This window comes from Gavialis gangeticus, unplaced genomic scaffold (assembly GCF_001723915.1).
Source record: "Gavialis gangeticus isolate Ggan-Ray unplaced genomic scaffold, GavGan_comp1, whole genome shotgun sequence".
Classification (NCBI taxonomy): Eukaryota; Metazoa; Chordata; order Crocodylia; family Gavialidae; genus Gavialis; species Gavialis gangeticus.
The window spans coordinates 120,472,638-120,488,836 of record NW_017729022.1 but is presented as its reverse complement, the minus strand read 5'-3'; the positions used below and the strand labels follow the sequence as shown (position 1 = coordinate 120,488,836).

General features: G+C 46.3%; 1 protein-coding gene across 1 annotated transcript in view; it reads left to right on the top strand.

Moving 5' to 3' along the window:
* The first annotated feature begins 2,385 nt into the window (after positions 1 to 2,385).
* The window catches only part of MALL (mal, T-cell differentiation protein like), a 27,846-nt gene continuing 14,032 nt past the window's right edge, over positions 2,386 to 16,199 (top strand). Inside the window, exon 1 of the mRNA XM_019516089.1 lies at positions 2,386 to 2,854. Coding sequence (XP_019371634.1) covers positions 2,747 to 2,854 — 108 coding nt within the window. The 5' untranslated portion in view covers positions 2,386 to 2,746. The remainder of the gene's footprint in view (positions 2,855 to 16,199) is intronic.

Below are 16,199 nucleotides of genomic sequence, written 5' to 3'. Positions count from 1 at the left end.
GCCCCACCCAGCCCCAACTCCCCGCTTACTCCCCCATCCCCCTGCTCGCTTCTCCGGTGCCCTGCTCACTCCCTCAGCCGGTCCCAGCTCCCACTCACCCCCACACTCAGCCTCAGCATCCCCACACTCACCAGTAGTAGCAGCGGCTGCCAGGGCCACTCGGGGCCTCATGGCACAGCCCCCCTGTGCAGTGGGGGGCAGTCCCAGCCGCCTGGCACCCACACTGCCACTGCCACATCGCACAAGTGCAGCCCGGCTCGGTAGAGCACTGCACGGTGCTGCACACTCTCTGACAGCTCAGGATCACTGGAGCTATCACCCAGACCCTGAGCTGCAGCGCCCTGCCAAGCTGAGCCGTACCTGTGCGATGCAGCAGCGGCAGCACGTGTGCCAGGCAGCTGGGATTGAGCCCTGCTGCCCCCCACTAACCTGTGGGGCAGCTGTGCCATGAGGTGAGCAGGAGACTGGGTTAGGGTTAGGGTTACCTTCACCCCCACTCCCCCATCCCACCCAACACCTACTTACTTGGAAGGAAGCCTGGGTCCCTGCAGCCTGCATGCTGCTTTCCCTGCACAGGGGCCAGGGCCAACCATACAGGCTGACTACCAGAGCATCTCTGTGAAGGACCCGAGTCTCTGGTTGCCTCAGGGCATGATCTGGGACCATGCCCTGCCCCGCTTTTTTTGCCCAGGTTTTATTTTGGTACCTGGATGTCCAGTTCAATCCCTTCCAATGAAGGAAATTTCATACTTTCCCTGGGCAGTTAATTCCACTGTCTGTACTGTCAGAACAGTAGGAAGTTTTGTTCTTAGATTTAATTGACACATGCGGAAAAGCCTTTAGTTGTCTTCGGAGGTTTGATGGTCAGCTGTGGTAGACTTAATTTAATTGTAAAAGAAACTATCACGAAGGATGATTATCAAACATGGGCAGAGGGAACAGCTAAAGTACTACAAGTTACAAAAGCAAAGTAAACCTTTTATTTGCACACATTTTCTTATTTCTTTCCTCTTTAGCTGTGTGGTCTCTTTTGGGGAATGTCTTATTAAAGATAGTGTTAAATGACTGTTTCCCCCAAAAAAGATGGTTATGAACAGTCTTGAACTGTCAACATCCATCCCTGGCTTCCTGTGCATTCAGCTGGGACATAGATAGGACCTGTGGTTCTTTCCCAGGCAACCTGGGGCTGAGGTGGCACTTGGCTTCAGGCTGACTGGCAGATTGCCTGCCTCTTCTCCCTGACTGGCACCAGGCCAGCACACATCCCCCAGACTGGGGGGAAGGCAGTAGGGAGGACAAGACAAGGGGGCAGGGGTGGGGGCAGAAAGGGGTTTGGTGGAGATTGGAAATGCAGGATAGTGTGGGCAGAGCCTGAACAGGGATGGGGCAGAATGGTGGGACTGCCTCAGACACCCCCAAGTTTCTCCCTCAACACCATATGCTTTTGCCATTGCATCAACATCCCACATCTTTAGCAACTCCTGTTATTTGCCCCAGCACCCCACATCACCCACTTTCACTGGAAAGCCCCATGCTCATATACCCTCTGTATTTGCTGGCACTCAGCTGCCCTCAGCAGCCAACACTTTTTATCATCCTCAGCACCTCATCACCTTCAGCACCTCACACATTCACTTGCACTTGCAAATGGAAATGAGGAATGCACAATTACTGGCCACCTCTAAAAAGTGTAGTTTAAGCAACTATCAAGAAACTATCAGTTTCACGCTGGCAGAGAGGCAGGGACAGAAAATCATTCTCCAGGGCAGCATGAAGCTGCATCAACTGGAAGACTATCTTCTTTCTTCCTGCCATCCCCTGCCTCTTTCACTGCACACCTCCCGGCTTCTGTAATGAATGCAGTAGGGGTCCTGCAGATAACAGACTTCTTTATAGCCCTGCATGGATTGTTTCCCAGAGCACATCCCTTCTGTTCGCAGAATAATGCAGGGGTCCCAATAGAATAAAAAGATGATCAAAAATAGTTTGCTCAAGCAACTTTAGTTCTAGCATTTGCCTGATCTTGCAGCCTTAATAACATTCTTCTAACATAGTTCTTGTGTGAGAGAGAGTTAAGCAATATCTAAGGGATGGAGAGTTTGGCAAGGATGTTATGTGGGGAGTTAGCTAACAGCCTGCATGTATATGGGTTGTAAACACCAAAGGAAGAGAATTAATTAGGGTGGCACAAGGCAGCAGATCAGGGGGAAGCTCTCTCGATGGGAAGGTCCAAAGCCTGCGGCTTTGGCGAGTAGAGTTGGTGTCACTGAGCATTCTGTAGTAGGGTTTGTCCCTGCCCTGGCACAGGGATGGGTTGGGTTTCCTGATAGGGTTTTCTCTTCTCTAATTTTGATTGCTCTTTTATCAGGGTCTGTTGAATCTCTTGTTTTGTTTTGGGTATTAGTTAAATGCTACCATGACAAGTCCAGTTTGCAAGACAGTTTCTATGGCTCTGGCACAAAAATATTGCAATGTGTGCACACACCCAAGTTTTCATTCATTTTTTAAAAATGTCTCTTGTTCTGCTTGAGCCCTTTATGGCATGATATTTAGCCAGGGAGTAGCTGATGATTCTTCTAGTTGTAATGAGTGGAGAGACGTGCCAGGTTGGGACTGGTTTTACTGATTACGTCCATATGGGTGTGGCAGTGGTTACTCTTTTAAGCTTTGCATTTCAGTGGGTTTGCACAGATAAATCTAAGTGTAGCGGAGCTGAAACTGTAGCAATTTACACAGAGAAGAAGAAATGGCACAAAGCTCTCTCCCACCACCTGCCACCCAAACAGAACCTGTCATCCCCTCCGGAACAGCTGTGTTTAAAACAATACCATATGCTTTTATCCTACCAGAGCTAGTAAGTACACTGAACTTTGTTTTGATTTGTTTTAAAGGCTATATCAAATTGTGCATAAAAATGGAGTTGGCCCAAAAGGACATGGTGATAAAGAGATTTGGGAGGTAATTACTTTCTCTTGCAATTTGCATTTAAATCGTAAAGTCACTCTTTGATTTTGATTCAGCCAAAAAGTGTACAGAATCATCACATAAACCTATACAAGGCCTTGTAAGGTATTAAAAAACAAAGCTTTTTGTTCTTTTATGCTGCAGAAGCTTTCTTTTAATTATTTATTGTCAGTTATTAAAAATAAACTTTATTAACCATTTTCTTCTGAAGAACTGTATTTTCTCTCTTTTGTATGAAAACTTCCTGAAGGATCAAAGATTGTAAACAGACAGTCAGCTTTTGTAATATGCCAGAGGTCTTAGTTTTTTTTATATTCCTAAGTACAGAGTCCTGTAATGCATTCCAGTGTGATTACTGAGCTTAAGGCAATTGATGTTGTACTTTGATATACAATACATTAGTTAAAGTCTGTTCACAGTCATTACCTCTGTCACACTATATCTGCACCACCCATCCATACCTACTTATGCATTTATTTATCTGGCTTATTTGATAATCAAAACATCATATTCACCAATCCAACAGTTATACATAAGCTGCCATTCCCAGTACAAACTATTGTTTAGTCTTTATCACATCACCATTTCAATGGGTTTCATGCTGAATTATAGTGCCAAGAATATGATACTGATTAAATAGCAAGTAAATCCCAAAATACGTTTCATTTGATCATGTTAAATCTTTTTTTGAATACTTAATTTCTTTATTTTATATCTTTATTAGATTTATACGCTGCCCTCTCCAGAAAAGGCTCAGGGCTTTTATGGCTTCCTCTCAGGAAAGGTTGTGTTGTAGACCTTCAGTACAGAACAGGGACTGTGTCCATACTTTTAGAAGTATTTTATAAGATGAGTTGATAAGAATTTAAAACCACTGTCTATTTATCAGAGATATGAAGGTGGTTACAGCCCAAAACAAATCTAAGACTTTTCCCTAGATTGTCTCACCTTTTTCAATGATGTGTTTTAAGGTATCAGTAAACAAGTAGTGTGTTTTGCCAATTATTTTGCAGACAAAAAAGATGTTGCCTCTGAAGCTTTTGAACTTCACATGATATATTTTTAGGCTTATGTAGGAGTGTATGCTCCCTTGAGAACACCTAAGTTCCAGCACACATTCTTTCTACGGTGCATTCTTTCTATGCAATCGCAGAGTGCCTGCTCTCTCTCACATTGCTGTGACAGTAACTCAGCTGCAGTCAGTGAGCTGAATTCTTCTCTTGCAAAAGCTTCAAACTGTTGTAATGCCCATGTAGTTCTGTGTTGTTTTCACAGTTTAAACAGGTGTAAGAGCTGAACTGGCCCAGTGGAACTGAACTAATGTATTTGAGCTTAAACAGAAGCCCCCATAACATTATTATTATGTTTATTCTTTATGTACAAGAGGAGCCCATACAGGCACATCCTGGTACTTCCTTTTGGGTTCTCAATGTGTATCCATTCCAATGTATGAAAACTTCCTAATACCGCTGTTTCACATGCATTCAATATTAAATATGATATTGCAGGGTGAGCTAATATTAATGTTGAGAGTTGAAGTAGCCTGTTGCTCTCTGTTATAAGACCCTATTTTCAGTTTCTTATAACTTTGTCAGGCCATTTGAGCTGAAATTTCCATGGCTTGTATCAGCCTGTATTTTTGAATACTTTAGCTGAAAGAATTCAGCCCTTTTCTAGCAAAGGGTTAGGGGAAAATATCTTGTTTGGTCTGTGCTATGGGTGAGTGCCACTGTTCTGTTGAGAATCTCTAGTACCACCGTGTTTTAAAGCAGCATCTTGAAGTTTAGCATGGTGATTCCACTGTTGTGAGGAACATTGCTATTACCATAAAAATCTGCCTAAATTGGGCCAAGTTCTGATCCTCTGTGACAGATAGCAGGACGTACACATCTACAATACTGGCAGTTAGTGAATCCTCCACACCTGCCTTCTAGTAACACACCACACTCTCATTCAGAGAAGCTTTATTCTTGGCATGGTGTTTCTGGTGGAAAACTTCAAGTAAAGTCCAGCAGTGCTGGCTGTCTACATTTAAAACTATGACTTTTACTACACCGGATAATTTGAGAGCAATTCCAGAGTTAGAATCTCCCCTGCTTGAGGGATCTCATCTGTCTGGTATATCCACGTCTTCTCTGCTTCACGAGCCTCACATGTTAATTATGAAAATTTCTTTGAGATGATTCATTCCTACTCAGTAGCAGCTAGTTAATTTGGCAGCTAAATTGTGCAGAGTCCATCACAGATAATGCTCTGTCCCCTTGCAGTTCTATGCCATCTGCATTGCATGCATGCTGTTATCATTAGTGAAAGGTCATGTCATGGGCGACTGGTGCCACCTTAGTTGGGGGGTGGGGCACATGCCCCCCAAGTGATCAGTCAGCAGTTGGGGGGGGTGTCCCCCACGGCCAATCTCACAAACCAGGGGGTCCCCCCATGGCTGATTGCACCAACTGGGAAGTGGCCACAGCGCTCCTGAAAGTGGCTGCAGCACTTTATCCAGGTGCTCCCACTCCCTGGCTGGCACTCACAGGGGAGGCATCAGTGCTTCCGCCTGCCCGTTGCCTAAGCAGGCAGTGTTGCCCTTTCAGGGGGTACACCAGCATCCCCGTGCTCCCCCTACGCGTTGCCACTGGGTCATGGCGCAGCCCAGGCTGGAAGCACAGATGAGTCTCCAGTGAGTAGAGGGCAATGTGTCAGGCAGAGGGATCAGAAAATGAAGTGATGTTCTTGGTACAAATTGGTTCAGAGACAGTGAGAGAGATAGGCAGACCTAGGCAGAAGTAGAGGGCTGTGTTAGCCTGAGGGAGGAGTACAAAAAGTTAGTCTGAAAAGGAAGAGGTGATAGAGGAATCCTGGATAATTCCAGTAGGTAGCTAGAACTTCAGGCAAGGGTTTGGGATGGGCTGTAGGCTGCATGTTGTGTTCAGATTCAAAATTAAATTTTGAATCCATTAAAGTTTTTCTCAGATTTGATATTTTTCATGCAGTCTCCCATGGCCACTGCTGGGGCTCACAGTCCACAGGGAAGCTATGCTGCACTGTGCAACTGGTTCCTCTAGGGGAGTTTGCCCCTCTCCTCTGGACTTGGCTTGCTGTGCAGCCTCTCTCTCTGCAGCCCTTACCCTCTGCCTTGGGTAGGCCACACCTTTTGCTTTATGAGTCCAGCAGAGGCTCCTGTAGTCACAGAGCAGCTAAGAGCAGCCTATGCACTGAGCAGAGGAAGCAGGCCTGTGATATCCAGGCCAGCCTGATTGTCTTCTGAGGTGCTGGATGAGGGCAGAGAGAAATGTGTTTTATGAAGAGGCAACATAGAGCTAATTATGTGCAACACTTTTATCATGTCTTCCAGTCAGGCCACTTCTTAAAGACTCAATCAGCAAAGATCTTCACCACCCCTGTGAGGTGAGCAACTGCTATTACTGTCATCTGACAGTTGCAGAGCTGTGGCCCAGAAAGATGAAGCGACTGGCCCAAGGTGGCACAGAGGTCTGTAGTGGAGATGGGCACTGAACACTCATGTCTCTTACCCCTGTGCTTTTAGCTGCTAATGGTGCTCCCTCTCTTAGAAAGCTAGGGTCAAACTTCTGGTAAGCACCTAATGGGAATGCTTTAGGAGAGGGAATACAGTCTGTGAGGAATGCTATGCTGGTCTAAACAGAAAGGGGTTATGTCTGCTTCAGCACTGAAAAGCAGGGAGGCAGAATTGCTTCTGTTCAATGCAAGAAGGTGTAAAGACTGTCAGCAGCTAATATTGCTGAGAGAGAAGTTGAATGAAAAGCACAAAGGGAGGTGCTGAATGAACAGGCAGTTAAGTGAACCCATGTCAGTTCTTGTGCACCCGTGCCTTGCTCAGCACCACAGCATCCCAGCACTTTTTTGCACTGATGAGCTCTGGAAGGAGAGATGATATGACTGCCCTCTGGAGCTTCAGAGCACCCAGAGTCATAGCTGCTCTCCTCTGAAAATTGCATTGATAGCTGTGCTGTGTCATTTGGCGATTACAGGCCAATCAAGGGGGATGGACACCTCAGACAGCTCCTGGAAAAATGAGAAATCTGTTATGCTAGCAGCAGAGAGGATATTTGGACTATGAAGACCTGTGGAGAAAGCCAATGACAGAGGGAGGTCCCGTCTCTGATGGCTTTATTGTATGCTCTTTGAAAACCAAGATCACCTGTACCAGTGTCTCAGTAACGCTTAATGTTTTAGGAGGCTGTGTCTGTCAGTGTCTCCAAGGCATAATTGCTGATAGCTGAGGCATGTTCCCTTCCCATGACCTGAATGTATAGAGGTAACCTGGGACAGTCCAGGAAAGGAAGAGCAGCCAACAGGAGAAACACAAACCCTGTAACATTTTCCTCCCTGCTTCCTTATCATTCCATTGAAAAAGCAGCCAGACATGCTGCTGAAAGGGTGGCTTAGAAGGGACGTTCCCCACCCCCCATTTCCTGTATTATGAGGCTTTAAATTCCATAGGTCTATAGTCATGGTAAGCTACCTGAGCTCTGAATGTAATACATTGTGAAGCTGAACTAGATTTTGCTCTTCTCCTGCTTTCTCTGCCAAACCTGTCTGATTGCTCCAAGGGGCTGGGCCACCACCTCCCCTCACTTTGGTGCTGGCTCAAGCAAAAACATCACTGTGGTTTTGGGAGTGATAAGTTCACCGTCTGATTTTCCTTAGCACTGCTGTTGCTGTGCAGGGCAGGTCTGGAAACACCAGCAAGAAGTATGCATTTGTTTCATGCTTCTGATCCGAGTAATTTTGCCAGCAATGAAGACCTGAAGAGAGGGATGCATAACCGAAACAACATATCTGTGAAATGCTGTTTTACTACAAAAGGCAGGTGCATTGTGAATATACATGCTCAACATGGGTGGAATTCTGGCTCCATAGAATTCAATTACATAACTCCCATGGCTTTTTGTGGGGCCAGGATATCACTCCATGAGTGAATACTTTGGGGTCTGGTCCTATTTCACTTAAGTTACCATAAATCAGGAATAATTATTAAAGTCAATGGAGCTACAGGGGTGTTGAAGTCAGGATTGTGTCCACTGGTAGCAAGAAGTAACAGAAGCATGAAGAGTTAAGAAACTTAAGTTCTCATTGAAAGTGGGCAGGCACCGAAACACTGGCTCTGCAAAGACCAACAGGACCCTTGAATGCATGAGGGAAGGGTGTGTAAAGTGAAATAAAGATAAGGAAAAGCTGGTGCATCTGCTTGTTCTGGATGCACTCTTGGAGACACAGGATCACTAGGTACATCTACGCGCACATTAACATGCTTTTAGTTAATGCGCATTAAATCTAGTACCTCCATTGTGAGGTACAAGGAATATGTGCATTCACCTATTTTAATGTGTTTTAACTAAAAAGCAACAGGTTAAGTGATGCTTAATGCACATTAACTAAATAGCATTTTTTAGCGATGCTTTAATGCAGATTAAAATAGGCTAATGTGTATTAAAAGCATCACTTGTAGACTTACCCACTGAGAGGTGAAATGGGGATTTGTGAGCACGTGGAATTAAAGTGAACTGAACCTAGGCTAGTCTAGGGCTTTGCTTCAAAATCATACAGATTTTGGCTACACCCAGGTGAAGTGAATGGAGTTGACTGTCTTTTCTTTTTGGGACTCCAGTCTTATTTGATCTTGAATTGCACCAAGGTGTGAGCTTGTGTGGACTGAAAACAAGAAAACACCTCCTTCACCCCCTTGAGACACACAGCTCCTGGAAAAGTGTCATTGCTGAGTTCCATATTCTGATCTGAGGTCCACTGGAATGAATAGGAAACTTTCTTTTGATTACAGTAGGACTTGGACCAGCCCCCTAACTTGTAATGGGACAAGGAGACAACTTTCATGTTTTACACTAGTATAAGCCTACTGGTCCCAGTACGACTACTCCTGGTTTAGAAGGTGCAAGGAGAGAGGAGGAACAGGTATAGGAATGGTAACATCCTCACTTGCTGAGAGAAGAAATATTCATGCTGCTGTCTTGAAGAACAATTCACCTTCTGAGAGAGAGAGATCTTGGGTCAGTAATAGACTATAATCTTCATTATTCCTCCTCACTTCTCCTGCTTTCTTTTATCCTTAAAAAAAAATTTAAGGAAAGTCTCTCTCTTTTCACACAATCCAACATACCTACACATTACATCTTTCTGATCTTCGAGCTTTATGACTGTCAAGGAATCTAAACTGAGACCTGGCTTCTCTTTTCCCTCTTAAAGTTCCTTACAGTCATTCCTCTCGGCTCTGAGTGAATATGGTCTCACATCTCTTGGCTTCCAGACAGCACAAATGCAGCCTTACTAGAATCGTTGATGTAGTCACTACAGAAATAGAAATCCATTCCATTGGACCAAGGTTAGGCCTTGAATAAGTAGGTGTTTTTCAGAAAGTAAAAGGTGTGGCCAGGTGTTATTGATTTAATTATTTCCAAAATTGTTAATGGCTCAATTAGTGTCTATATAAAAGATTGGATTGTAGATAGATAATGGAAAAATTGTATTCTTGTCACAACTCATTTGGTGGAAGTGGAGATAGCCCATTGCTGCCACTGCTGCTTGTTAATATGCTAAACAAGATTAAAAATAAAACATTCAGCAAAGTGATTTACTTAGTTTAGAAAAATTAGAAGCATCTGCTTTCTGGCATTGAGTTCTGTGCTGTAGGAAGGGCAGGGTAGGGCAGGGCAAGATGGGTGGAGGGACTGGAGTTATGGGAGAGTGGGAGCAGGCAGGAAAGGGAATACCTTACCTGAGCAGTGAGGCATGACATATCTTGCATACCTGAGCATTTAATAGCCTGTGGGATTACACAGCACAAAGGTCTACTGGGTTCTCACCTCTAGAGAAGTGCAATTATCCTCTCAGAATGGCCTCTCAGTCATCGCAGATAAATAAATCACCCCACCAGAAGTAAAATGATCCTAGAGACACTTCCCGCTCAGTGTTCCTGTCCTCAGCAGAAGTAACATGTTGCCTTGCTGGTTTGTCTGCACCTCTGTAAGCAGACAGGCACTGGATTGCTTTGGGGACCGTGGGATGTGGGGGGGAGGGAGTCAGTCAAACGCATTGCATCTTCTAGACTCCAGCCCAAGCACTCAGACCAGTTATCACCAGGAATTGCTCCAGGAACCACACTGGGAGTAGGACTAGCCTCTTACATTTCCAACTTCCAAATGTATGGGCACATAGGGAAGTAGGAATAGGATGGGAAGCTGTAGACCTATTCCAGGTCTTCACGAAGCTGAAGGAAGTTTTGCCCATTTATACAGACCCAACTCCCCCCCCACCCAAGTTCTCAGCATTCCAATTCCTTGGAGTTTTCAGGGAATTTCCCAAAATCTTTGATTTAGAGACAGGCAGAAGGCTGCTTTCCTTTGCAAGGAAGACAGTTTCGCTTGAATAAAGGTCCTGTTCTAGCATCACATATCAAATCAATGGGAACACTACACAGTTCCTCACAGCACTTTCAAATAACATGCAAATACCATATTTCTATTTGTAACAGGCTGCATCCCTAGGCATGGTGATGGCTCCCTTTGTCAATGGAGTAGCTCCTGCTTTAATCCGGTTCCCTAATCTCTCCTCCACTCTCTTATCTACTATGCCTTTCTGCAATTATTTAACTTGGGAAAAAGTAGGCTACCTATGCCCCAGAATGATTTCTGGTCTGCTGTTGGTCAGTACACTAGCAACATTAGCCTTATGCGTCAATTTTGTGGACTGTGACCTCTCCTCTAGTCTAGTCATGCTCATGCCTTGCAGGTGTTAATTGTTAACGTTCAAATGGGTCCTAGACCCTAGTCTAATATATGGTCCTCTCTGGCCTTTGTGTCTTTCAGCATCCCAGTGGCCTCTCAGCCCAAGTCCAAAGTATGGCCCTCTCCAGCTTCTGGCTTGAAGAGTCCCAGTACACTAGCAGTCCCAGTTCAATATGAGGCCCTCTCTAGCCTCTGCCTCATGGGCTAAGCTGTAGATTGTTCCCTGCCTGGTCAGGTTCAAGCCCCTTCATTCCTTCCTGGCACTATTAGGATCTCTGCCTGCCTTTGCTAGGCTCAGTCTAGTCCACTGGTCACAGCTACAGTGAAAAGGTAAGCCCTCCAGCCATAACTCAGATTATAAGTACCCAGGTTACTCAATACAATTTGACTCCCCCAGCTCCTTATTTACTGTCTGCAGGGCAGTGGGGTTCCCCAGCAACCTCTCAGCTACAGTCACCACTACGCAGAGCTACATCCCTCACCACACATAAGGCCAGACTGCTTTTCTAGACTCAGCCTGGGTTATATATCCACCAAGCTATGCTCTTGGGAGTCACATACCTTTTTTTGTGCTACTGCAGGTGTCCTCTGTTGAAGTCCACAGATTGACCAAACTACAGTAAGTAGTAGGTTCCCTCTTCTCCAGGCTGAACTCTAACCTGCAGTGCTAGTGCTAGTGCTAGTGCTAGTGCTAGTGCTAGTGCTAGTGCTAGTGCTAGTGCTAGTGCTAGTGCTAGTGCTAGTGCTAGTGCTAGTGCTAGTGCTAGTGCTAGTGCTAGTGCTAGTGCTAGTGCTAGTGCTAGTGCTAGTGCTAGTGCTAGTGCTAGTGCTAGTGCTAGTGCTAGTGCTAGTGCTAGTGCTAGTGCTAGTGCTAGTGCTAGTGCTAGTGCTAGTGCTAGTGCTAGTGCTAGTGCTAGTGCTAGTGCTAGTGCTAGTGCTAGTGCTAGTGCTAGTGCTAGTGCTAGTGCTAGTGCTAGTGCTAGTGCTAGTGCTAGTGCTAGTGCTGTCTAAACCACCCTACCCTACTGGCTTACCTGAGCCTTTTATTCTGCACTGGGTGCCTGCAGCCTATCAGTTCCTTATTGACTAGCTTCTCCTAGCTGCTGGTAAGCAATTCCCTGCACCTGGGGCTCCCTGGGGCTTTTGACCACTCTTAAAGTAACAGGAACTTCTGTCTAATACATGTTTGCTTCTAGCCTAAGTCCTATCCTCTTTATTCTCTCGTTTGACCACCCCCAGTGGGACATTTAGGTACATGACTATCACACATTGAGATCTGAAGGCCAAGTCCAACCAGGCTTCATACTCAAGGAGCTAGACATTCTGGTCAGGTGTTTGAATCATAACTGACCAACACAAGGCTGTTTGGTACATAGAGCGCCACCTGAAATGCAACTTAGTTTTCAGAAACGTAGAGCCCTTCGCAGCTCCTATTCTGATTGTGATGGGAGAGCAGAAGCCATGTCTTCATTGGCCTGAAGCATTGTACTAGTCTCCTTTAATCTGTTGCTTTCTTGCTCAACCAGCACGAGAAAGGTGGCACATTTACAGATCAAACTGTTCTTGATAGGAAGGTGAAAACATAAGCAGCATTTTGCGGGGCACAGGGTGTGGGTTTCAACCACGTTTCTGCTTGGCATTTGTGGCCTCCTCCTGGAGTTCTCTGGCTGGATGATATCATCTGGGTAAAGCTGGGAGGTGCTAGGTCTCTGCATATTTTCCATAGCAGTGTCTGCCTTTGATTTGACTAACATAAATATTCTGATGTTTTGCATTTGAGTGATTCACTGCATTCAGATCTCTGAGGCCTGCAAGGAACATGTCACAAAATTAACAGGCTGAGCTTGTATGATTTCATAGATTTCATAGATTTCTTGAATCGGAAGGGACCTGGTAGATCTTCGGGTCTGACCCCGTGCTCCAGGTAGGAAAGAGCTCTAGGGTTAAGTAACCCCAGCCAGATGCCTGTCTAATCTCTTCTTGAACATCTCTAGGGTAGGGGAAAGCACCCCCTCCCTTGGGAGCCCATTTCATATTTTGGCAACCCTTACCATAAAGAATTTCTTCCTTATGTCCAATCTAAATCTGTTCTCCTTCCGTTTGTGGCCATTATTTCTGGTAACCCCGAGGGGCACTCTGGTAAACAGAGTGTCCCCTATTGCCTGCTGACACCCCCCGCCCCATGCGTTTGTAGGCAACCACAAAATCGCCTCTCAGCCTTCTCTTGCAGAGGCTGAAGAGATTCAGATCCCTCAGTATGTCTTCATAGGGTCTTACCTGCAGGCCCTCAACCACACCAGTAGCCCTCCTCTGAACCCTCTCAGGGTTATCCACACCCCTTTTGAAGTGCGGCCTCCAAAACTGGACACAGTACTCCATCTGCAGCCTCACCAATGCTGCATAGAGGGGAATTATCATCTACTTGTGATGCACCTGCTGATTCAAGAAAGAGTGTGGTTAGCCTTGCTTATTCCCTCATCACACTCGTCATTTTCGCATCAACCATTTTTGCATCAAGCATGAGAGCATAATATGCACTAATGCTGAACAGCAAAGGCTCCAGTATTATAAATCCCTAGCAGGGGTTGGCAACCTATGGCCCCTAGCAGGATCTGACCCATGAAGAGCTCTAAATCCAGCCTGGGAAGATCTGACCCAGCTCAGTGGGGCACTGGAGGATTGGGTGGCATATAGCTGAACCAAGTTGCCCCACCCCTTTGCAGCACTGTCCTCCACAGCCCTATCTGTTGCTCTCCTTCTTGCCTGTGCTTGCTTTGCTGCAGAGAGAGGGAGCAGGTATCTGCAGCAAGGTTATAAATAGACAGTTTGAGATTTGCAGCCCATGGGGATAAAATGTTGCCAGCCCCTGCCCTAGAGGCCTAGCCTAACCCTTCACATTTATCAAATAATGTAGGGAATTTTGTAGGGAATTGAGTACTGTGCATTTGCTGGTCCCTTTTACTTCCATTCAGAATGTCCTTGTGCCTGCTTATTGGGATGTGAAACCTTCTGTGGGTTTTGATCCTAGCTAGAAGCAGGACGCAAAGGTAATGAGAGATATGGAACTGCCGGAAGTATCTTTGTAAAATTAACCAAATACACTGTGACAGCAGTACTGTCCCAGCTGGGTCTGCTTGTGGCATGTTCCTGCACAGCCCTTACAGAGTGTGGCTTCCTGACTCCAGTGGCTGGGGGAGGAGAGCAAGGGGGGAATGTCCTGAGGGGCATCCACAGCACCAACCACACAAGCTGGGCTGCATCAATCTCCACTCCAACACAGGAGTTTGAGTTCAGGCTGTGCAGAGACTCTGCCTACCTGCCTAATGCACCCAGATAGAAACTACAACTTTTAAAGTGTTTGTAGCAGCAGGTTCCATCAACATATTGCAGGAAGGATGCTGGTGAGCTGGCAGGGAGTGATGGAGCAGAAGTGGTACCAGCAACTGGGGACAGAAAGACCAAAATGCCTTATTTTTCTGTTTGAAACCTTTCCAGAGGCTCAGGGTGTTTGGAGTTCAAGGACAGGACAGTCTGAGTGGGCCACAAGATGAAGCACTGGTCTGTAGCTCCTACTGGAAGTCAAGGGAGGGTAGTTCAGCAGGTGCCTGCCTGCCTCTCCAGAGCAAAGACAAACTGACCTGGAAGGGGGCAGTATGATCCATCCATGCAAGGTGACTGGGTACAGGGAGTCGTTGTGGGGAGCACCATCTGAACAGAATGTCATTCTCAGTTAGAGAAATGCTGAGACTGGGAAAGGACTAAGGCAGCCAGGGCTCAGCCTAGGCCAGGGGGATGCCCTCCTTTGGGTATGACTGGAGAGGGAAAATTGCAAATGCCTGGGGAAATCTTGCCACTAGATGGTGGCCCACTAGTGAGCTGGGAAAGCTGCCCTAAGGGACCAGCAAGGATTTGGGGCCACAGAGCTCAAGGACACAGCATAAAGAGTGAAGGCAGCACTGGTACAATTAAAACTGCAGAATCAATAGCAGCACTGCCCAGAGCAGTCCCAGAGCCCAGAGGGAAAGAGACTAAAGAGCTCCACAGCACCTGAAAATCCTGAGACTGAAATGGAGATGGGCAGGCAATCTATCAAGACGAAGCAGGTGGTGCCCTCATCCCCTGATTGGGGGCCCTGGAGGAAGGCACCAAAAGCTTTAGAGGACTGGAGCTGTTGGAGTTGTGAAGAGTTTGGACATTTTAGCCCAGTGGTATTAGACAGGCTGGCCAAGGTATAGTCAGTGGTGATGTGTAGAGGGTGCATGTGCAGAACCTGAGAGTGCCAGTGCCCCCCAGATTGGCCATGCTTGCTGCAGGCAGGGCAGGTGGGAGCACCGGTGCTCCCACTGCAAGCACTGGCTGGGGAGTGGAGTGCTGTGGCACTTCCAGAAGTGGCCGCAGCGATCAGCCATCTCATGATCGGTCGCGAGGGCTCCCCTCCCCCCAGTCTCTAACTGGTTGTTGGGTGGGGTGCCCCCCCCTCCCGACTAAGGCAGCACCGGTCACCTGTGGGTGTAGTGACACAGACTGCTGCTGCAAATCCCAGGCCCTTGATGTGTGTGTGTTCCCTTTGTGGGGAGTCATATCTATCTGCTGAAGAGTCCCACGTGAAATCCTTATTGATTCTGTAACCCTCCCCCAGCACCAGGGCCAGGCACTATACCAGATTCAAGATCCTCAGGGTATCAATAGTTTTTGGCTCTCCTTCAGGCAGCTCAGCTGGCTGAGGTGTCCTCTGAAAAAGAAAAGGTGTGCTCCTCACTCTCACCTTCCCAAGAATCCACTCCAGCTTAAGTAACAAATAGGGTTCTTTATTTTAGCTATAACTATTGAAAGGAAAGAAGAGCAAAGATTAATAACAAATATAATACATATTACATAGGTTCAACAACACCCATTAAAACCCATAACCAAACTATTATCCATAAACCCAACATTAGTGAATAGTCCATCCAACAAGTGATTCCACATACAACAGCCCTATCAATATATGTCCGTTCCCAGATTATTGACTCTCAACCTCAGTTCCACTAGGAATTCAGTTCACTCTAATAAAAATAAATGGTGACACTGCTGTTGCTGAGTGGTCACCAGATGGCAGCGTGCAGCTTCTACAGGCATCTCTGGAGCACAGTGTTTCTTTCAAGCAGAAACCTCTGTCCAGAAGGCAGCAGGATGATTCGTTCCCTGTAAACAAACTTCTTACAAGCATTATGGAGTTAAATGCCTCCCTACGTTCCCTTTCCTTCTGAAAGTAGGGCTGCTTAATAGAGACTGCCTCCCTTTACTCGCAGGTCTCCTGTTCCTGCAGCTTAAACTTTCCCATGGCTCCAACCCAGCCACAAGCACAGACTCCCTGCCTCCCCTTTCCCAGGGCATCCAACATTGCTGCTGGCTTCTGCAGGTGCTCCCCCTGACTTGAGAGGCACCAGTTGCCCATGCCTTCAGATCAAGGAATAG